This window comes from Seriola aureovittata, chromosome 13 (assembly GCF_021018895.1).
Source record: "Seriola aureovittata isolate HTS-2021-v1 ecotype China chromosome 13, ASM2101889v1, whole genome shotgun sequence".
In the NCBI taxonomy this organism is placed as follows: Eukaryota; Metazoa; Chordata; class Actinopteri; order Carangiformes; family Carangidae; genus Seriola; species Seriola aureovittata.
The window spans coordinates 22,500,001-22,524,331 of NC_079376.1; the positions used below are offsets into that span (position 1 = coordinate 22,500,001).

The 24,331-nt window shown below is 45.8% G+C and overlaps 1 protein-coding gene across 8 annotated transcripts in view; it reads right to left on the reverse strand.

Annotated features, from left to right (window-relative positions):
- The window catches only part of daam2 (dishevelled associated activator of morphogenesis 2), a 98,749-nt gene that overhangs the window by 56,443 nt on the left and 17,975 nt on the right, over positions 1 to 24,331 (reverse strand). For 7 of the 8 annotated variants that reach the window (XM_056392808.1, XM_056392809.1, XM_056392806.1 and 4 more), the window contains exon 2: positions 2,635 to 2,920. In XM_056392808.1, coding sequence (XP_056248783.1) covers positions 2,635 to 2,802 — 168 coding nt within the window. In that variant the 5' untranslated portion in view covers positions 2,803 to 2,920. Of the gene's footprint in view, positions 1 to 2,634; positions 2,921 to 16,783; positions 17,106 to 24,331 lie in introns of those variants that run through there. The other variant, XM_056392807.1, reaches the window with a different exon arrangement.

Consider the following 24,331-nt stretch of genomic DNA (forward strand, 5'->3'; position numbering starts at 1 on the left):
GGCCACGGCACATTAGACAAGTTACAGCTGAGGATTTTCAGTCTATGATATTCCTGAGGCGAGGCAGCTCTGAGTCTTCCCCTCCACACACACAGTTTACGTGGAGGAGTGTGCCCTGTGCAATCTCTAGACACAGTTGAAGACCCCATTATGGACGCGAGGACACGTGGAGGTGGTTTACTCCTCCGTTTGGCCCAGATCTGTCGCTCCCACACCGGAGGCTCCATTAAGTCTCCTTCTCCTTCTCAGGAAAGGCTTTCATAACAAAAACCCCCATCTCCCGTTTCCATGGATATGCACTATGTTATGTTATTTCCTATTTTTCTTTATTTCCTCCCCTGCGGCACAGGTCTTCGCCTCCCTACGTCGACTCTCTGCTTGTGTTACAAGCAGTGTGTACAGACTAAGTGACTGCTCGAGGTCTGATTGTACAGAATCTTGGACGACTGGTCAAATGTGTCAGCATGTCGGCTGCAGGATCAGTAAAACAGATGTGGAGGACCGATGGCTTGGCCAGATGACCATCGTTAGGTAGAAGCAGTTTGTGCACCGGTCATCCAATCATAGCAGATATGAATCAAACTGTCACAGGTTGAGTGATCCTCTCACTGGAGCATCATTTTTTCCTTTTTAAAAAACTTTCTAGCATGAGATTTTAACCTTTGAGAGTTACATTCAATGCTGAAATTCTGCAGCAGAGCAGCGACAAGATGAACCAGAGCCCAACACAGCCGTTACCCCCAAAGACAAAATATCTAAGCCAGTGAACGACACCATGAGATGTAGCCGTCCAACAACCATCTTAAGAATGATCTATTCACAACATGTGGAAGGGCCCAGATCCAATGAGAAAATGCCAAATCCTCTTTCTCTCCAGGGTCGAAAAGCTGCAAGTCAAGAGGTTTTGAAATCTGGGACGAATCCTGCTGCTCTGCTTCTTCCTCAGCTCATGCATCTGTGTCAGTTTCATCGTAAGCTCAGATATTTACCCCCAAAATAAGCTGTGGGTCAATCAGTCCTCTCAACCGTGAGGACTGCTGTAATTCGGCTAAGCGCTCCCATATGATAAGCATGTTTCTGTTTTACCCCTCCTGCAATACACGTCTCTGCTTGCTTTTCAGAAGGTTTTCTGCACATCAAAACCCCCCCGTTCATGGAGGCCTTTTTTTTTCAGGCCACATAGGGCATCTAGTGTGTCAGGTAGCAACCTGCTGGTCCTTCAGAGCTAAGCCACAGTTATCATACAGCTGAGAGGGCAGTCCTGTCCAGGGATACTGATTGAGGCAATCAATGTTTGATTGCAACAGTGATAACTTTTAATTTTCTCTAATCAAGCCAATGAATATACTGTAACCACTGAGATTTAATGGTTTGTGCATTACTAGTGGTTATTAAGGAGTTTTAACAGAGAATTTAGGTTCAACTCAGGTCAATTAGCAGGAAAAAGGGGGAAGGATCACCACTGGGAAAACATCTGCCTTGATAACACTGAATTATTTCCTACCACAAATGGAATTTCACTTAATGTCCTGAATTGATTTTGACATTTGGAGGAGTGATATATCCTGCAGCCAGCGGAGTTTAGCATTCCCCAAGACTAAGACTCGACAGCGCCAGAGGCAGCCCTGTACTAATGCTGCTGAACACATTGTTGAGAGAGGGAGACGGAGGCCGAGGGAGAGAAGCAGGAAATCTGAGGTTGAGGGAGAGCGACAGAAATACTGAGCTGGAGACAGCCAGGACCGAAACAGACCAAGAGACAGGAACTGAGGAAACAAAGAGACAGAAACAGCAAAGCCCTGTTCTTCCAGCAAAGCCAGAGCCAGCTTGCATGGCAGCTGAAACCCACAGCAGACTTTCTCCAGTCTGACAGCAGCTGTGCCCTGATCCCTCTCCACACCATGGGCACATGCCAGCACAGCCATGCTTGTTTGGCACCGCCACAGACCGACAACCTTTGCTAACAAGTGTGATCTGTGCACGAGACGGGAGCTGTAGGAAACAGGGTGGGCTGCATGTATTGGGAAAGATGAGCTTCTGGATTTGTTTGAATGGAGTGTTGTTGGTTGTGGTGGAGTTCGGGGCATGGCCTCATCCAACCATCCAAGACGCCTTCCGCACGACCCAATCCCTTCCAATTCCTGTCCCTAATCTTGTTTGGTCGGGACAATGAGCAACAAAGAGCTGGGCTGTTTGGAGCCAACTTCATATATTTCTCTAATGCTTTCACTTATTGAGAATTATTTCTGTTCTGTCCTTAGCGCAAAATTCACAACAGCACAGAACATGCATTACATTCAATATTTCAGTGGATGGTAACAGGTAGATATGGAGGTAATCCAGCTGTTTCTCTATTTGTGTTCAACATCCTGGAAACGTGCTGCTATAAGTTCCAGCCTTAGAGATATCGCTGGGTATTTTGCAAACAATTTCCCAGTAGACAAATTAGCTACTCTGTAGCTCACACAGGAAACAAGAGCTAACTGCTAGCTGATCGCTTACTGTTACCGAAATAACTGAATGAAATATCTAATGAAATAATAATTAATAACAAACCAAATTGCAAAATGTTTTGTGTAAAGTCTAGAACTAGCTTTCTCAAGTGCGTATTAAGATCGCCGCGTGTGTACTCACCACCAGTTCGGAGAAACGCGCATGCAGCTCCTCGGCGGGCGGCATGGGGGCACTGAACTCTAGCAGCTGCAGGGGCACGCTGTCCTTCAGGTTGATCTCCGGGGGCTCGCTGCTGCCGAAACAGCACAGGAAGCCCAGGCCCGGCCGCGTCCTCTTCCTGGGGGGCATGGCGGCTGTGGTGACACAGGTGGCGGAGGTGGCGCTGGACCAGGAAGGTAGAGGAAGGGGCCAAGGGCAGGGAGGGGGAGTGGAGAGGAGGATGAGGCTGCTATCTAGGGGGCATGATCTGGAACAGAGAGAGAGAGAGAGAGAGAGAGAAGGTTACACAGAGACAACGACAAGCTGGCCTTAAGAATGACTGGCAATGACTTTAATACATCCAGACAGGCCTGTTTAATGTCGCAACGCATGACAGAGACACGGCCGATCTACACGCCCAGGATCTGCTCGATGTTTCCTTGGAAAGAATTATTTGTAGTGTACAGGAAGCAAAGCAATTTATGTTTCCAGCAGCCCCAGCTTGTTTGGAAAAAATACAGGAAGATACATGAGCAGCAACAGCCACTGTGGCCAAACAACGGAAAAATGCTGCCTGAAGAATCCTCATCAAGAGAGAATACAAGCAAGAAGACATTACAGTACTGGAAATACAGAGTGATTAGGAAGCAATGCCTGGAAGGCAGACTGCAGAAATACTTCACCAGTCAGGGCCGATATACAGTACCAATACAGAGGACACTAACGTCAACAAGAAGCAAGTAGCACCTTTCATTTTCTGTGTCTATGTGAGCATATGCCAGGGCCGAGATGAGGGTGGAGCACAGAGGCCAACAGGGCCGGCCATCAGTTCCTCGGCTCGACATCGACCTCGACAAAGAAACCTCTTGTCCATGAGGTACAATGGTGCCGATGCAGTGTGTGTCTGCGTGTGTTGTTTGTGCAGACATGCTCTGAGAGCTGCCCCAGCACTCCTTCAATGGTAGCAGACACTGTGTGTGTGTGTGTGTGTGTGTGTGTATGTATATATATATATATATATATATATATATATATACAGTATGTGTGTGTATGGACAGTAATGAATGACACCCACGACAACAGGAGCAGAGGAGTGAATGGGCCCAAGACGCCCGCAGAGGATTTCCTCAATGCTGCAAAAAGGATATGGGTGGTCTTCACTGTATGAATAATACACTCTTTACACCATATTGTGTCCTATCAGGCATACACACACTTGCACAATGTGAGCACACACCCACAACGGCTCACACAGTCGCAAAAAACTCCTCTTTATGCAAAAGTTTGCTGCATTTGTGAATGAATAGCCTTCAAGCCTGTTATGCAAATACCGTGGACGTGCACATCCAGCAGAAATATTCCACCAAGAAATCAATTCTGGAGCCGTTTATGTGAAACGTGCATGAAGTTTCCAAGAAGAAACACAGAACCAAGACCAACACAGGCAGATTTAAACACAGCAAATATAAAAATTTTATGCCTTTGTTGATATTTGTACATAACCAAAACGAAGCATTAAGTAACAGCACCCGTCCGTTTAATACGGCTGTGAAACTCTGACTCCAGTTTCCACAAGAAGCCACAATCTACTACATCTCCACTGAGCAGAGCTCTCCGCCATCACTCCCTCACACGTTCGCTCAGCGTAGGAGTTCTCACTGCGCCGTCTAAAAATAGCCGGATGGTAAATTCTTTATGAATGCGCTGGGCCCTCAACAGGAGCTTAAAGGGGAAAAAATGAAAAGAGAAAACACCACATTTCCATTTTGCCCTTTTCGTCTTATGCTCATTTACTTTTTCCGCTTCCTTGAATCTGCCGTCCCTCTCAAGGCAGGAGAAGCACAGCGACAAATCACCCGGAGGCCATTTTAAATGAAAAGTTTTTCTTTGGTATTTTTGAACAGGAGGAATGCCTGTGCATTCATCGGCGGACTTAATTTCTGACGATTATTGTATCTTAAATTATTCTGTATAATCACCTTCAAATACAAGGGGGGGGGGGGCTGTTTCATAGTCATTGCATCAGTGTGCTGTGGTGTCAATTATAGCATGTGTGGCATCTTGTATATGTGTGCCTATGCGTGCTGTACATTTGATACTGTGTGTGTGTGTTATGATAGACGAGGTGACAATCCCTGAAAGCCCCCCCCCCCCCCCCCCCCCACAGCAGCAGGGTGGAATGAACCTGCTACAGGGCTCACAGTCAAAAATGGCCTGTGAACCTACATTTATCCCCCGTTCCCTGTGCATAGCGAAAGTGTCCCATTTCTTTTACAGCAACTACCCTGAAGGTACAATACACATCACAGATTACAAAGAGTGTCGACATGATATTTTTCCCATCCAGAGCCTCACAAACTGCCAGTGAGTTCATAGTGAGGGAGGAGGGACAGAAACACAATCTCTTTTCAGTTCGGCCCCCCATGTCTTGTATTAGAGTTATGATATATATATATATATATATATATATATGGGCATGTAACTTGAAAAATGTTCACCCCATAGTTGCAGTTTATAATGTGTTTTAGTGGTACTTGCTTCTCACTGACTTGTTCTTGTGATATAATTATGTGTCGGACGGTCCGACAACCTTCATCCAACTTTTTGAGGATGGTTACTGTTAGTACTATAGTACTTCCTGTTGGCTACATTGCTGCATTTCATATACGTGCTTGGTTGTAACACTGAGGAAGGATGTCCACGCTCACATAAATCATCTGACTGCTGAATAAGTTCTAAAAACAGGACCGTCTCACCCGGAGGCTCTGACACTAACATGAGCAACAACCCGCGGGTGAGACAGCAGCTCACTCTCAGTCCCGACAGAGAGGCACTGTCATCTACTGGCAAAGAGCTGGAGGAAGTGGTCGGGGGAGAGGGAGGTCAGGGGAGCTTGGCCCAGACACAGATAAGCAGAATATGGATGGATGGATGGATGGATGGAAAAATGATAGTTTATCACAGTAAATTGATACATATTATAATAATGTATGTGCTTAAGACAGTATTTTTTGTCCAGCTCCCGTTGTCTTCACACAATCTGCCGTCTTGCCAACAACATGTTGTGTTGACGTCTCGTGTGGTTTTGCGTTCAGTCTGCAGACAGAGGCATGGAGCTAACCATCTCAGATACTGTAGCGCCCACAGACGAGGCAGAGGACGGAGTTAACTTCTGGAACCACTCGGTTTATTCCGGTAACACAAAGGCACAGCTCGGCAGGTGTGACTACACAAACTGGGCAGAGACTCAGCGACCGTCTTAACACCAGGTAAATTTCAGCAACACACACAAAACTGTCCCGCATTCACCCCCTGTCTCCACCTGTTACCAGCACGCACTTTCACTCTGACCACGCCATCCTGACGACTGACAGCCAGACGGGAGACTATAGCTTAAACCGTACGGGGTTGCTACAATATTGTGCACGGGGTAGCTGTGTTCAACACGCTGCAGAGATGCTGCATCGACTCGTATCAAGCCAGATGTGACTAAGCACAGCATGCTGACCAAAACTGAACTTGTGGACAACACAGGCATAGATGAGCATTCACTGTGGTGAGTCAGTGGGAAAAAAAGAAACAGTAGAACATTTTAAAACAATGAGATGACAGAATAAAAAATAAAAAAAACTCCTTCAGGGACATAAATCATGGAATTTTTTCCATACACTTACACTTGAAATTAGCAGTGATAACTTTTCATCGTTTTATTACGAGAAGATAAAGTATGAGCCGGTGCCAAATCTTTATGGTGGCGAGTTAGTTAATGTTCCTGTGGACAGCTGGTGGAGCCTAATGGAAAAGAGGCCTCTCTGTAGGGGTTTTAAAGCTATTCAGCAGAAATCACAACCTAAACCTCCTGTCCAGTGTCTCTCTGTGTGTGTGTGTGTGTGTGTGTGTGTGTGTGTGTGTGTGTGTGTATATATATATATATGCATGTGTGTGTGTGTCTGCTTCTATCTTCACTCTCCCACAGAGCCCCACGTGCGGCCAGTCCTCACTCAACAGCAGTTCTGCTGGCCTGCTTCCAGTCCATGCCCGTGGAAAGTAGGCCAAGGAATCCAAATACACTATGTACACACTGGAATACTGTATCTATTGTATTTACAGGGAAATATAAGGAAGCGAGAACATCACTGCCTGTGTGCATTTGTAACATTTATCACTCTCTGTATGGTGGAGTCACCAAACCCGCTGCCATATGTGCCACTCTTATCTCCCATCACTTCACCACTCTCTCTCCCTCCCTCTCTCCCTGACTTACTGTCATCTCCCATTATTCCTCTTTCAGGGTGAACGGAGAGACATTCCCTTCATCAACCCCCCTCTGACACTAACATCTGTCATTTTTCCTTGTCACTTCTTGCAGAGTACCATCCTCTGTCCCCGGTTTCCTACTCCTCTGTTCCTTCCCTCTCTACGCTCATAGTTTCCCCGGTGCAGACATTGTAATTGCACATTTTGCTAGAAAGATACAAAGATGGAGCCAGGACATAGTTAACCTCAGCATGAAGACTGGATGCAGGGGCAAAAAAAAATACAAAAGCTCATGAACTAACACACGACATGACAACTTTTGTTTTGTATTTAAGTGCAGGAGATATTTCTTGGCTGATAATAGCCTGGCGCAGTGACTGTGTGCAGCTTCTTGAAGCCTTCTTCATCACAGAGGGTGCGAGGTTTAGTGCAGTCACAAATATAAAGAGAACAAATCAAAAAACCTGCGCCCAGCATATCTGGCAATTACAGTAGAACTACAGACGAAAATCCTACACAGAAGTACTGGGTGGATGGATAAAGTGTTGTTGGATCCAACATGTTACAATAACAAACTACCGCTTTTACATTTTGGTTAATGTACCTTAAAGAAACAACATACACTGTGTAAATGAGACCGCTGCAAAGGTGCTGGTCTAGCATCAGGGAAACTAGGGTTGGGCCATTTTATATCTCCATACAATCCAGCTCATATATCACAATATATATTATTATTATTCAAATAATAATAATAATAATAATATAAAATTATGTTTTATTATACATAATTATATTATTGTATTTTTTGTTTCAGGTATGAGTGATGCTGCCATTTTCAAGTTTTATCTGTCGCATGCCAAGGTACAATGTAATTAGGGCTGAACCGCATTATGTCCAAGTGTAATATCCAAATCGCAGCAGCTGCAATTTTTCTGATAAAAAGGTCAAATGTGTAGCAACAAACTATAAATGAAGACCGGTGCTACAGAGATGCACCGGCCTAAAAATCATATTCTCCAGATGTAAAAGGAACATGCTGGTTTTATTTAATATCACACATGGCATGAAATATCGCGATATTTAATATCATTGAATATCGGCCCAAGTCTGTTGGAAACCTGAACATGTGCACGTATGTGTGGTTGTGTTATAAGTCACAGGAAAAGGAGCTGTCACTGAAAGACTTTAAGTTCCTGGCTCTCTATAGGCTAGTGCTATGAGATGGGAGATGCAGGGAGAGGTTGGTAGACATCACCGCTAACTCATGATCCTTATAGACGAGAATCTCTGCAAACACACACATTTAGATTGTTGCCTGCTTACATACAGTTGCAACACACACACTGTATTGTGTGTGCACAGCCACACAGTCACATGTTCACACGTTTCAAAAAATTCAGACACACCCACTCAAGATTCAGATGTAAGCACATGCACCCATGCAGTATTTTTCATACTCACACAGAGAGAGCCCTGAAGCAGAGAGAGGAGCCTGCTGGCTGCTCTGTGTTTGGAAGGTCTGGAGAGCAGCCGAGCAGAGAAGGAGAGACAGAGATGAGAAGGAGGCAAGGGAGGGAGGCAGGGATAAAGGGAGATACTGCTGCCACTTCTCATTCAGCCCACTACCTCATCGCCTCATCCCCAGCGCCGGGAAGTAGGTCAGTGGAGGAGGAGGAGGGGGCGGCAGTGAGGAGAGACAGGCTGCTGCTGCTGGTGTGCATGTGTGTGTGTGTGTGTGTGTGTGTGTGTGTGTGTGTGTGTGTGTGTGTGTGTGTGTAGGAGAGAGACAGAGGAATAAAATAGAAGAATAGCATAGCGATGCGCCGATAAGTCTCTCAAACATCTGTGCCTGTGTAATTTCAACTCTCTCCCCAACATCTGCCACACAACACAGTGCCACATACAAAATCATTCTCCTGATTTGTCCCATCCCTCCTGAATACACACAAACACACACACACTCAAACACTCACACACCGACCAAATCAAAAAAAGCTGCATCATTCACCCACTGCCTGTCCTTTCCGTTTTCATTCTGCACGTTGCCCTCCTTCTCTCTCCTCAAACTGCAGCGGCTGCAGTGTTATCCTGCATCAAAATGCATCTTGCTCACCTTCTTCTCCTCTATCCACCTACCTGCCCCTTTCTTTTACACTATGGAAGCACTCTTGGCATCGTCTTTTGTATTACATGGATGGATGAATGGATTCCAGCTCTTTCTTTTTTTTTTTTTTTTGATCAACTGACGCCAGCTGGATACAGAGAGGGGAAGAATGGAAGTCAAGACTCTGGTGTAGGAAGAAAAACAAGACGCGACAATAAAAATGGTGGAAACAAATAACATGCAGATCAGGCAAGAGAGGCAACTGGATAAAAGATCAGAGGCACACATTTTTTATTGTTTCTGGATCCCACAAATGAGGACCATTCCTCCAGGGTGCTGGGTCATGGAGGCAGGCTTACATAAGAACCTGGCACCAGAGATGGGGGAGCAGTGCTACCCTGGCACAGGCAGGAACATGATGCCAAATTGAGAGCAGATTTAGGGATTGGCATTGTTTTGGCCAACTCTTGGCATTCAGCCGGTGAGGGTTGAGCCAACACCAGTGTCGGTAAAAAGTAGCAGGCAACTATACAGTAATCCTTAAGATTTCACTCCTCTGTGATTTGGAGAGCGCCATTCAAAATGACTTGTATCATCTACCAGGGAGGATCTCAAACATGGCTTAAACAGCTGTGGGCTTCGAAGATTTATTCACTATTGCTATAATAAAGACGAGAGTCATCCGGCATGTTAACACAGAGCTGTACATACAGCCTGCACATACACACTTGGGAGTCCCATAACAGGAAAGGCCGAGTCCACCAGTAACAATGAAGACTGTTACATAAAGGTAATTTTCACAATGTAATTCACTGAGTGGCTTTTGTTGGAAAAATCCCAAGTCATAAGTAGGATTAAATACTTATCTGATATAAAGAAAATTGTAAGGATTTAATGAACTATTCCTACCTAACATCCCGTTATTTCTACTGGAGATTTTGTAGATTTACACTCTTTCCTCAAACTGAAACAGGCACCCACAGCAGATGAAAATCAGAACTTAAAAATAAAATCCCAACTGTCTTTTACACCAAAAAAAAAAAAAAAAACTTCAGCTCTTGCAAACAGGAGCTTCCTGTGTGCATTTACAGAGGTCCTGGTGCAGGATATCTGGGCACTGAAGCTCTAGAGTCACATGGAGACGCCGACATGAACTTAATTGTGTTGTTTTGGCACATATCAGCACGGCCCTGTATTTGCGGGTAGTCACGGTTGTGTACTGGTATGTAAAAATCGCATGTGTCCTTTGACGTGGAAGTGAACTACTCACACTCATTAATTTGACATGAAGTAACTTTTCAACCCAGCCATTGGACACATTGGAACCATGCCACCCTTTGGATACTGTTGCCCCAGACATGCCCTCTCCAACGTGCCCCTACCCTCCCCTTCCTACTGTCTGCCTGTCTGTCCAATGACTAATGGTCCTACCCCTCAATCCCCCCCCCCCCCCCCGAAAAAGCCACTGGCTCGAAGCCAAATCACCTGGGACACTGAAAACTCATTCTCTCATGGATCCCATAGGAGCTGTGGCCCACCCACAGTCATGCTTCTTCCTTGGGGGAGGCCCGTGTACACATCATACATCTTACTCTGTAAGGGTCAGAGGCCAAGCTGTGGCGCTAATCAGTTAAATTAGTGCAAATCACACACACATATACACATACACTTTTGTACTTCCATATTTGTGAGGCCCTTTACCCTCACCTTCACCTAAAGGTAAGGGGGGTGAGGACCGGCCAAAATGTCCTCACGCCCAAGGTCTAAATTTGAAACTGGTTCTCACAATGCATAGTCTTACAAGTACATACACACACAATTAAAGTGATTTTATTCATGCATCACTTCCTCGGTTACATGTGCTTCAGCACCGTGGGTGTTCAGTTTACAACATTTACGTGAAGAAATGACAATATGTGATTGATCTGAAACAACTGGCATGACTAATAGACCGGTCCAATCCACGATCAACTCAACACCAGAAATGCACTGTGCATAAGAAAAACACACAGTACGGCACAGCGCACCACCACATCCGCCGCGACAATGCATTCCTAAGGTATGACATTACCCATCTACCCCAGCGCAGGTCTCCGCGGTTAGCAGCCAGTTACGGCCCTTAACTGACAAATGAGCAGAGCCGACAGCGGAGGAAACTGCCATTATTTCACGGTAGATTTGCATGCGTTGCATTCCTGCGCTCGTTGTCAAACACACACATTCTGCTCGGGATTTCCTGAGAAACCACCTGCCGCCCCAACGTGGTCAAAGTGCATTTCTTGTGCGGACATTTGGACAATTCTGCAGGGTGGGGGGTTGGGTGGGGGGGCTGAATGGGTATAGATCAATGCAGGGAGGTGCTCGTTCTTTAAGTGCCGTGCAATGTTAAATTTCCTCCACGAGCGCTGGAGACTATGTACATCTGATCTTCAAGGGGACAGTTATTTTTAACTATGACAGCATGGTCGCTCTCAAAAATATTCATGGCCTCTTTGATTGCTACGGAAAACAAATTAGATGAGCAATAGGAGAATGAATTCAGTTTCTGCAATATATATAATACGAAATAAATGTCTGAGTTATGGGTGAGTAATATAGAGATAAGCAGTTACCAAAACCAAATTCATGGGAAGCATGCTCAGGCTCGGAGGGGTTTAAGGCAGTTACTGATAAGGGCTGTCTGTGCTTTTATGCCTACGTGCATCTTCCAGGAAAAGAGCCAAACCCACCCTTCCCTTAACACCCCCACTCTTTTCTACCATTCCTCCAATCCTCCCTCGTTCCTTTGCTTATGTTCCCCCCTCAATCACTTCCTTGCCGTCCCGCCATCAGATAGAGAGGGGGGGGGGCTGTGAAGATGAAAGAGATGAAAAGTTGTTCAACTGTTGAGCACGCATTCAGTGGGTGTCTCCAGGACATAGTCAGGGACAAAACTGTGTGTGAGTCACGAGCCCGAGCTCCAGGAAAACAAAACAACATGAGAATGAACTTCGTGCACATAAGAGCTCCTCGTCGCAGTGTGTAACAAGCTTGAAACAAAAGCAGCAGAACAATGTTAAGGAGGTGCGGCTGAGCTGGCTCCGTTAGCCTGTCGTACAGTATAGAGCCAGAGCTGTGCATAGCATAAGGAAGAAATGAGTAAGTCAAAGTACCTCCATTTAAATTGACCACAACGACAATTATTATTAATTACTTTAATAGCTCATGGTTAATACTGTTGCTTAAATATTTCCAGACTGTCTCCGAGGCAAATGCAATCACATCACAGGTTTACAAACAGACAGCAAACGCAAGGACAGTGTAATTACATGAAGTTGCCCCACATTTGCATTGTGGTTACTGGACTCGCACATGAGCGAGTCAAAGGTCGTTCAGTGCTTTTCCATATCCTTCTACTATCTATTGTTATTCCACCAGTGCAAGACAAGCTGCTGAAGCTGGGAAAGACGTTGTGTACACACAGCGAGAAGTCAGAGATCTCAACCCACTAGACACGGCAGTCCCTCACGTCACATCATAAACTTTTAATCTGACAGCTCCTTCGCGGCCAACGCTGGAGAATTCTCAGAGGTCTCACTGGCTTATAGCTTCATTCAAAACAAACACATAAGGCACTATTGGTTTTAATGGGGCCATGAGGCACAGAAACCCACCTCACCCATAAAGAGGAAATGCCTCGACTAAACCACTGGAAAAAAGAGGAGGGGGTGGTGGGATGTTTCCAATCCTCCGGGGATGTCATTAATAGCCATTTCATTTAGTTTGATTCATTAAGAAAGACATTTCCTGGTGTGAGGAACATTCATAATGGCATAGACCATATGAAGTACCAGGGGGTTGTTACAACTGTGCTTTTATATTGGGTTTTTTTTTTTTTTTTTTTTGCTTTGATCAAAAAGCTCCATCCATGCACAGTTAAAGTTTGAAGCAAACTATTATAAACATGTTGAAACCCCTTTGTACGAGCCACGGACCACAGACATGAGTTGCAAGAACAACTGAAGCCACCGAGGGATTAGCACAAGTTTGCAGACAAACATTTTGGAGGCCTGACTGGGTCTGTTTGTGAGACACTGTCCTCATGCTTTTTTAAGAGTGCACTTCTGTTCCACCTCACTTCACATCTTTTTTTTTTTTCTTTTCTCTAAAGGCTTCAGCATGCACAGCAGCAGCTGCATTCAGAAGGTCATCCACATGTTGCGCAGGGAGAGTCCACCAGTTGCTGCATCGGACCTTAATATTAAAAGATGTTAATGTTGACTCAGGAGGGAGGTTGTATCGAGTGGGGGCGACTCGCATCAGAAGCACTGTTGACCCACTTTTCCCACCGGCCGACAGGCGCATCTCCACGACAAGTCACATCTCCGCTCATCAAATAGACCAGATCACTGGGATAACTACGCTATTAATACTGGGAATGAGAAGAAAGTCGGCCATGCCACATTCCACAGGCCCCGACATTCCCACATATTAACAGGGCTCGGAATGAAATCCAATACTTGGCATCCCTTTCTCTCAAACCCCAAAGCACTACCCTGCCGTGTCAAATCGTTTTTTTATTTCATATGGGAGGGTCGCGCCAGAGTCACGAGCTCCCAGTCTAACTACAGACGTGTTATTATATGTGTGGAAAAAAAAATTTTTTGGCACAAGTACAACCTCAGAGCTGGTTACAATGACTCTCAGGAGGGAAGAGATGCTGGACTTCCCAAAGATTTCTTGTTCCTCAATCGCCGGAGAATCTTGTCTTTTTGAGGGAATAAACTGTTTCCATCAGAACACACAAGCTTGAGAAGCTCCAGCTCTTCTGGGTGATGAGCAAACTTTTAAAGCTCCACACTTGCCCATTGTTTTATTTGAAGTGTTGATCCATAAGGAGATATATTTTTGAATTTAAGAACCTCCTCCCTCAGGCTTCTCTCTGGATCTATAGTAGCGGAGGGGAGAGAAGCCTCTGAGCCTCTCTTCTGTTTTCTGAGTGATCTGATAAAAACAATAGCAGATTTCAGGTAAACACTCAGAGAAACCAAATCCTGCAAGGTTGGATGGTTGGGTCCAGGTGGGCGGCGCTTGGGGCGTGGCTGAGGGCAGTTACTGCTTTGTTGTGACATCACAAAGTTACAGAAGTCCTGACGGCTGGTTTTAAGGTTCAGTATCTGAATACAGGCTGTTTGCATTTCACTTTGGTACTTTCACAGTATTAATATAGAACCTGCTTTATAATCAAACAATACATGGACATCTACCTTTGTATAATATGGATCCTTTAAATGAAACAAAAACACCGACCCAGCGCTACTTACCAATTAGTTTCCATGCACACTTATGTTAACAACAACTCTCACTGGTTAGCTCAGCAGTTCTCAGTTTGCCAGCTTGCCATTGTTTGGCCTCTCGCTCTTTGCACCAAGGTCTGAATATGTCGATCAATGTCAGCACATGGATCAGAGCAGTCCTGTGCATTGTTAAGCTATTAATCTTGCATGGGTGAGAGGTCAACAGCTGCAGCATAGAGGACAGAGGGCTTCTGGGTAATGTCTGGAATGCTCTTCTGGGACAGTTATAGCAGCACAGATAGGGACAGTCCTGTGACGTGACCAGCATTTTTTCTTCTTCTTTTTTTTTTTTTAAATAGCCTGCAGTAATGCTGCACTGAATTGAGGCGCTGTGAAAAGAAGATATGCTTACACATCATAAGCCCAGAAAGTGTGTCACTGGCACAAATACAATAGAGCCATTTGACACACAGTGTGGGGACTTCCAGCGAAGGAGCAAGACGAACAGCAGCCTCTCCTCCTGAATTCTCCCTGAGTTTTGTCCCTCAGACACTGTAACTGCTCTACGGTAAATACTACATGATGATAATCCCATCAAAAAGATCAGATAGTTGAATTTAAGCAGCTTTACAGACCCTCATCTCTCTGTCTCTCTGTCCCTATCCTAATGAGGAGGCCGTTGAGCTGCCAGTCAGCGGCGGGGCCGAGGCGATAAAAGGCCGAGCGTCGCTCACTAACTCTCCCTCGCGCTCCCTCTAATCCTGAGAGAGCAGTTCATGCATCCGTAATGGTCGATAAAATATGAAAAGCCCTGAGAGCGCTGACGGCAGCAGAGAGTGTGCATGTAGGCTGTGTGCGAGTCCTCAACTTTTGCTAATGCCCTCCGAAACACGCTGAATCTTTTAGCAGTGTCACTCTGCTCGACTCCCCCCGGCGCACGTGAATGTTTGAGGATTTCCAGCCGACTGGAGAGAGAGTCTTTAATGTGGTGGAAATGGATACTATCTTGTTCACAATGCAAAAAAAAAAAAAAAAAGAGAAAAGGACATCAAAGAAAAGACACGGCCCTATGACTGTATTAATGAGTTTTGCCTCTGGTTCACCAACCTTCAAACAAAAGCCATTGAAAGGAATGAATTACTTTGAATGTTGCAGAAATAATGTTTGTCTTATGCCTTTTCATATCGCTACTGATCTTGCTGTTTCAAAGACCGGCCTCTAGAAACAAATTCACAAGCGCTGCGGTGTCTGTTTTCCATCCATAAACCATCTGACTTACACAAACCCTAAGCGGGCACCCGTAACCAAATTCCGCAGGTGGAAATTCGAAGGGCTGGTGCTTGAACTTTCAGCACTGCGCTTTCGACACAATGCGAAGGATTTACAGTTCAGACGACAGCCTCTCAACCAGGATAGGCGACGCTTCCACACGGGAAAGGAGGCTTCACAGTTCCTTCAAATGAGGAAGCCTGGGAGATTAGGACGGGGTGTTTGTGTTGGTCTGAGCTGCCATGGAGTATTGGCTTCGCTTAAGGGAAATGTGGAAGGTCTATTAGAGAAAGAAAGAAAAAAAAAATGGTACCAACATCCCAAGCAAAAGCAAGCTGCATTTAGAGGTTGTAGTCTGTTTTTCCTATTTCCATATTGAGTTGAGTTGTTGCTGGGAGGAAATGTACAGCATATATGGAATGTCTGGCCGCCGGGACACCGCTTACACCAAAGAGCTGACTGTGTGATTGATGAACATGTGTGATCGGCCCATGACTAGGGCCCCGAAATAGGCCTGTGCTCATTACATACGACGCTGTCCCATCCTCCTTCAATTCCTGAAATGCCAAACATTTCCTGTATATGTTAAGTCCCGGACATCACAACTTTCCCTTGGTCTGAACCAATAAAGAGGACGTCAACTCACTCAACAGCGCCGGAACCCACATCCATCCCCGAACCCCTGCAACATTCTCCAAAGAAAATGACAGTCCAAACAATCTCAGCTAAAAGTGAGTCCAAGACTATCACCGATATGCAAAAAGCCTTGCTCGTATAATGCACAAGCATACTTTGGGGGGGGGGGGGGGGGTAGAGCAAGGCATGCTGTCAACACCACTGCAGAAAGAGCCCAAATGCAATAACTACAGACGTTTCACAATACAGTTTTATGCTGCTGCTTATGATGAAAAAAAAAAGAAAACTGCCCTTTCTTCCAGTTACAACAGCACAAAGATGTGGAAACTTTATCATCTTGGTGGGATTAGAAGCCCTTGTTGCCCTCCAGCGCCTCTCTTGCTCAGCTTTCTACTGACTAATGTTTATTTTATTGGCTGCAGTAGTCTGTGTTTTCCTGACTGGATTGAGCAGGAGGACGCAAACTGGATTTACACTTTAACATCTGTAGCCTGTCGTGTGTGCAGTCTCCTGTTGGGTGAACAGCACTGCGGTGTAGCCATTACTCGCAACGGGTATCGGTATCAAGATCAAATATCTCCTTACTTACCCACTTCAGACGGGCTGCCCTGAGAGATGGATTGTCCCTGTGTCACGTCACTAGCAATGGGAATCAAGAAGTCTCTCAATAAAGCGAGGTTTGAAGAAGGTCTTAAAGCATTCCTACATCCTCTGGCTTTAAAGCTCTCGTGTGGCCGTTGGGAGTCCGTGTTTCATGGCCAAAATCCATGAAAACACAAAAGTCTGACGATGTTTCCCGGCTGAAGCTGCTGCGTTTCGTTTGCTTCCCCTCGCTCAGCTACTGAGCGGAGCTCTGGATTTCAGCTGACTGTGCTGGGAGCTGAGCTGTTGACACTGTCCCCGCTCTCTCTCTCTCTCTCTCTCCCCCTCCCTCTCTTGCTCTCTCTCCCTCTCTCGTGTTCTGCCTTTAGCTCGCCCGTCACCCCTCCCCTTCTGGATTCCAGCCACAGTATATGACAGCATCCATGTGGATGTCAACGGGAAGGGTGATGGATTCTCTGAGAATGCATGCATGTATGTATGTACAGTGTGTATGTGTGTACAGTGTGTATGTGTGTATGTGCGTCTGCCTGCTGTGCGAGGCCAAGGAAAAGGGCAAGATGAAAGGAAATGACCCTTGGCAGTCTGTGCCTCCCACCCCTGCCTGCAATCCCAACCCCACCCAACTCCTTCCCTCACTGGGCAGACAGAAAAACGGCAGTGGATGGGGGGGGGGGGGGGGGGGGGGGGGGGGGGGGGGGGGGGTATCAGACACAACGCCCAAAAGGAAACCCTTTTCCTGTCATGTCTTCTCATCGCCAACACCTACATAAAAAGCACACACACCCATGCAAGCACACACCCACACCCACACACACACACACACACACACACACACACACACACACACACACACAGACAGAGACATGCCAAATATGGGATTCTCCATTAGGAATTACCCCTGTGACACACACAGGAACAGGATTTCCCTGAAGCCCAATCAGTTTTCATTGAGAAGACGCCGAGGCGGGTTGCTTGATTGTGTAAAGTTCTATGGGCCTTGTCAAGTTCACACCATTAGCTCAGTCGCATGGGTGTGTGTGTGTGTGTGTGTGTGTGTGTTTGTGTATATGTCTGTATGTATTGGGGGGGGGGGGGGGGTTCAAGTATGTTGCTGTGATTTAATGAGGTGAAAACATTAGCATCAAAATCTCAATGCTCCCACTGCACTGACCTGGATACACACACACACACACACACACACATGACCCCTGACCCCACACAGAAAGTCAGCAGAGAGAAAGAGCGCCTCTTAAAGAAATGTAACATTTCACCACGGTAACAAAGGTTAGGGGTCATTTTGAATTAAAGCACATCTGCAGCACATGTCAGTCAGCGTGTGAGGAAGAACCTCTACATGTCAATCATGGAGCCCGTAAAGGGATAGTTGGGGTTTTTATTGATGTTGTGTGAGGTAATCATATATAGTCAGTACATTAGAGTACATTCAGACCAGCGATGTGCTGCTGTGCACGGGGGCCACGAAAAAAAAGTATTTTAGACACTTTTAAAAAAACACCCACCGAAACAATCCAATATCCGTTTAAATATACGCTTCATGTAGAATATTTTCATCTCTTTGACTACATTCACACTGCAAGCCTTAGTGCTCAATTCAGATTTCTTTCTAGATCCCTGATGTGACCCGCATGCGCAGAAGAAGAACACGACGTCACACGCAACACACAGGAAGTAAACAAGGAGAAGAACTCGGGGAATAACAAACATGGAGGCCACAGATGTGAGCGTTTACGGTTTTTTCATTTTGAAGTTATTGTGCAGTGGAAGCAGGCGAATGTGGAGGCTTTGACGTAAAAGTTGCATTGAAGTCCGATACGGGTCACACACAAAAATCTGATCTGTATCTGATTTATAAACACATATGAAAGTGGCCCAAATCTGATTTGAAAAGGTCAGATTCCATGTGATTTGTGCTGTTCACACTGTCATTAAACAATCAGATACAGGTCACATAAGGGGGAAAAAATCTGATTGGGCCACTTGGGTCCGCCGTGTGAACTTAGCCTTTATCTTCCCGATCAAGAGCTGAAAATGTTCTACATGAAGGGTACATTTAAATGGATATTGGATTATTTCGGTGGTTGTTTTTAAAAGTGTCTAAAACATGTTTTGTTTTTATTTTTTCTGCTGGCCCCGTGCACGGCAGCACATCGCTGTGCCGCAGTGTTCCCAGTCAGCTTTCCTAACTGGGAGCGCGCTGATCTGAATCTACTGCGGGGAATGCACTGACTATATTTGGCTACCTCACACAACCCCACGTCAAAACAAAAACCCAAACTATCCCTTTAAGACATCAGTGACAACCTCTCGACCCACAGCTGACTGATCAATGCATTTCAAAATGCTGCACATTTTCACCTTCTACTGCCCAACACTCTGAGGACAAGGGTCATAAGAGAATTGATTTCATACTGAGCGATCTTATCCGTCAGTAGACTGCTTGTCTGCTGCGCAGGTTGGCTGAGGTGACGCCTCGTCTGGTGATGATTTCTGATCAATGCTAGACTATTGATTCCAGCCTTGGTTGTATAATGTGAAGATGATTGTAGATAAAAGAGCTGCTGGCAGCCAGAAGTCACTGCAGAAGTTTCCTCTCCTTTTGTTTGTTTGTTCCTTTGACTCTGGCCGAGGCCGATACATTTATAGCACATGACACTGCGCTGGAAATATGTCAAGAGATGCATCAAAGCGCAGTGGAAACTGCTTGTAGCGATCAACAAGAGACAGAATCACTCCGATACAAATGCTCTTAAAATGTTCTGCTTATAGTAATCAAGCAGTCCGCTTCCAGTGTTTCTGGGCGGGTAGGTCTTTTCATACATGATGACATATGGGAAAAATAATGTCCTACTGCAAGCTGTCATTCTAACTTATTCACTGACGTTTTTGGAGTCACAGTGTGTCATGACAGTCCCGGCCTGCCCTCCCAACATATGTTCACTGTGTGTGTGTGAGAGAGAGTTATTTTACTTCCTGTTCCTGCTCAGCTTGCGTTTTGGAACTTTTACAGTCCGTAACCATCGTCCCGGCCCTCTCACAGCGGCGGGTGTGTTTCATGGACAGACGTGAGGTCACCCATAGGTTTCTGAAGAACGGGTTAGAAGCTCAGGATGGGCTGTTCTGTCGTCGCCATCTTGCCAGTATCTTGACTCCGGCTAATCCAAAAATGGGCAAAGAGGAAGGGAGCGCGTCGAGCCGAGCCGAGACTTTGGTGCATACGCTCGCCCACCCGTCACTCAAAGAGGCCACGCCCTCAATTATGTGGAACTTTAAGCCAGAGCGAGTTGACTCACTGTTGGAGCCGGAACCAGCACCCATTCAAAGAAGTGCAGTTTTTGGTACCTCAGTGCTGGCTTCATCTTTCAGCCTCGGAGGTTGCAGCTTGGTTTCATGACTGGAGTGTGATGCTTTCACCCTGACCAATCAGACCAGGCTTGCAGCAGGAGAGGGCCACAGTGTAGTTTTAGTTTAGTAAAGCTGTGAGTTTCATTACTTTATATTCATGTAATAAATATACAATGGTAATCTGCCTGAGAAAAAAGAAAAAAATTGGTTATGCTTATTGTGATCAATCACTATAAGCAGTTTCCACTGTACATTTGCATCTTAGAGTTGGTATCTAACACAAAACAGCTCCATAAAAATACCAGTGCACATTAATAAAAAAGAAAAATCTGTCAACGTGCCTGTGAAGGAGGACCCCCCCCCCCCCCCCCCAAAAAAAAGAAACACAAACTGGAGCCATTGATATGCCAAAGAGTGGAGAAAGGGGGAGTCATAATACCATTTGTCATCCTTCTCTGGGGACAGAAGACAGATGACACCATGTTGCCGGCGGTAATGCCTGGGTGCATTCCTGAGCGAGCCCTGGGGACGCATCCATTAGCCCGGCTCTTAGAACAGAACCAGCTTATCTCCATGACGCCCACTTCCCCCCACCGCTGCTTTCTTTTCTCTCTCTTTCTGTGCAGCATCCCAGTGTGCAGGTTTGCATCACTTCTACTCTTTCTCTCTCCTCTCTAGGGGAAACATCTCCATCCGAAGAAACCAGGGGAAGAAGCCCAGAGGAAGGGGCTCAGCTCACGCTCCAGTGTGGCAAAGCACTGCTCAGCTGCCCCCTGTCGTATCTTCCATCACAGCCTGGGAAATTACATCGGCTAATTGACGTAAATTGAGTGGGCTAGGCATGGCCGCGATAAACATCATGCCTCCTTAAAAAAAAAAAAAAAAAAAAAAAGAGGAAAAATCTCTGTTCTTTTCTTTTTAAGAGGGTATGTTTGTTTTCACTCGTCTTGGACAACATGCGTTTTTGCAGAAAGAAAGAAAACAGGAGGTTACACACTCATCGGCAAACTCCACATTGTCACTGCGTGTGCCAAGGAGATGACCGCAGATCATGGCCTTTACAGACTTGGGTTTTCGCTGAACTCGCGCTGCCTCCGGGTAATTCCTTTAAAAAAACGCAAGCGAGGTTTGGATTTCACCCACAGTAAAATCACACCTGATGGCAAATGTCATGACTGATAAAGCGGCTGCAGAGCACGCCGAGTGAGACCGACGCTCCAGGTAGGGCGCTTCCCATCTTCGACGCGTACTCCAGACGGCCTGCCAGTCACCTGTCAGTCAGCTGGGGGAAGCCGACTGAGCCGCCAATCCAAACAACCCGTCATCCCACTGAGGAAGCGAATGAAAGAGTCCATTGAGCATTTCAGGGCGGCAAACCTTTCATAAACAAAAACTTCACCACCACGATAACAAGTGCAGGAACAATCACCGCCTGGCTAACAAGGGCTAAATTTAGTCAGGGGGAGCAGTAAAAGGGAACTTGGCTCTGAGTGTGGAGTTGGACAAAAGGTGAATGGAATATTGGACAAGAAGAAGTGGGTCACCCAAGGTGGTCTCCGTCAGGCTCATAAACCACACTTTCTCCTTCAGACCTCTCGCATGCAGAGGCAGTCAACTTGATAACAGGCGAAGAAACAGCTGGAGGAGAGGCCGTAAAGTGATTTCAAACTGCAGATACTGGCATCTGGAGTGAAGTCTTTTCCAGGGTCTGTCGTGGCGAGCCCTCCTCCGAACGGGCGGCTGCCAGAGCTAACATGGCAAACAGTCATGTTTTACGACGCGTTGTTCCCGTGATGTATTATTTCGGGTTTCTTTTCACCAGGCAGCCCTCGTTTAAGTTTGTTTTGTTTAGGCGAGGAATTTCTTGTGACAGCACTTTGCACACAACCATTTACTTCACGCCCGCACGGAGATAAATTGCCACCGAGGAAAAATACCGCCACTGTACAAAGCCTGAACTCTTGACAGCATAAACATGAGGACACATTTTTATACATGGTCTAATTGTATGTTAGCTATAAATCATGATAGAGGGGAACACTATACTATCCATCTTTTAAAAGCCTGCGGCAGAAAAGTAGCCTAATGACAGTAAAGCCCAAAACCATAAATCTAATTTTTGTCACTATGTTCTTATGGTGACATTCTTTCCTGTCTCTATTATTTACACACCTCCTTTATCAATTCCCACTCTCCACTTCTAGGATGCACTATTTCTCTTCCATTGCAAATATGTGACAATCCAGCTGCTTTTTCAATTTGAGCTGAGAGTAAACAAGTGTTCCAACAGGATTAGCAGTCATTTGTACTGAGCGTTCGGTGCTTTTGGGGTGTTTTTGCAAAAAAATAAAAGTGCTGGGCATCTGAATGGCTCTTTTGTCCCGGAGGCAGACTGGGCAGGGTCAGAGGTCACCCAACTGCCTGCTCCCACAGTACCTCTGCTGTCTGCCTGGATATGCGCCAGCTAAATGCTGTCATGTTTGGACAATGGTCCGGCTTTCCGCTGACTGACTCATGACAGCTTCATCATGTTAAGCAATGATGTAATGCCTTGATCTTTGGGTATGAAGGGCGTCACTATAAGACTTTGAATAATTTCATCTCACAGAGCAGCCATGTTGAAATGCACAATGTTGCATTGACAGACAGACACCTTCAGATTTTAGAAATATGACAGCAGAGCACAAAAGGGCCCAGATGAAAACCGCACTTTACCACTACGAATCCCCTCCAGGTGTGAGTCCAGGTGTGTAAACTGTAAAATAGAGATTGACAGAGAATAACAAATTGGGGGGGGGGCGCTGGTGGTAACACTTGCTCTTTTTCCATTCAAAAGCAGAGTTTATATATTCCAGTTGTTACTCCACCGACGAGAGGGGGATTTCTCCGAGTGCAACTTCAGCTGTACGACTGACATTACAATTTATCACCATTTCCATCCGGCCATTCATAAAGGAACCACTCAAAAAGTACTTTTCAGGACACACTCACACTGAACACACACTGAACACAAACTGAACCCAAGACTAAGTCCTCCGTCTGAGCTTTTCCAGGTGTGAGAATGTACCTTCTTAAAGCCCATTCAAAACAATGTAAATCAAACTTTTACTTCCCTCAAAAGGCTCTGCATGTGCCCATGTATGGTGGAGCACGTCTGGGGAGCGATATTGAAAAGTTTATCCAGTTCCAAACAGTGCAGTTGCATGGGTCATATTGTCACGCCGCACACACACACACACACACACACACACACACACACACACACACACACGGTCATGGCTGTCACAGTGTCACCGTAAAAACATCTGGGAGTCATCTGTTGCGCTAAAGGAGCCCCCCCCCTTGAGCCCCTGTGAACAGGTGCGTGTCTGATTCCGTGGCCTTCTGGCCTTTTTCTTGACTCTTGACCTCTTGTTATGGGCGGGGGAACTCTTCAAACCCAGTGGCACCGACAGTGCCGTCTGAACAGCCAAGGTCATGTTACCTTAGACTGAGGGTGCCAGTGATCGCACATAATCCAATGCACATTTGGATTAGCTAATGATAGATCACGGCTTTGATGATTAGCTGGTGTCGTTTGTGCAGAAAATAAGGAAAGTAAGCAAAACACAGTTGTAATTATGGATCTGTATAACGCTGTGACAGCAAAGGCAACAACTGAATAAACCTTTGAAGCCGCTGTGACAAAAAACTCTTCTATACTCTCTCAAAAAGATTTTATCACTAACCAGAGGAAGTGGATTACCTAAAAATAGCCCACCAATTTTGCTCTCAAACCCTTTGGTCTGGCTTGACCATAATGAGTCCAACCAACCCAGCTAAAGCCTCAGTTTACTCTGAGCTACGCTGCTGAAAATAAATCACAAACTTTCTTCTCTCTCTCTCTCTCTCTCTCTCTCTCTCTCTCTCTCTCTCTCTCTCTCTCTCTCTCTCTCTCTCTCTCTCTCTCTCTCTCTCTCTCTCTCTCTCTTTCTCTCTGTAGATGTAATGCTTGGAATGATGACCGAGCTGGGTGTTGCACTGCAGAGAAACTATCTTATGAGCTCTCCAGAGATGACAGAATAATAACAAACACTTCCTGTTTATCTTTACAGTAGGTCAGAACAGTCTGTCCAGAGTCCGCTGCTCATTCCAACACAAATCCAGTGGTTATCACGTCTTAATGTCGTAG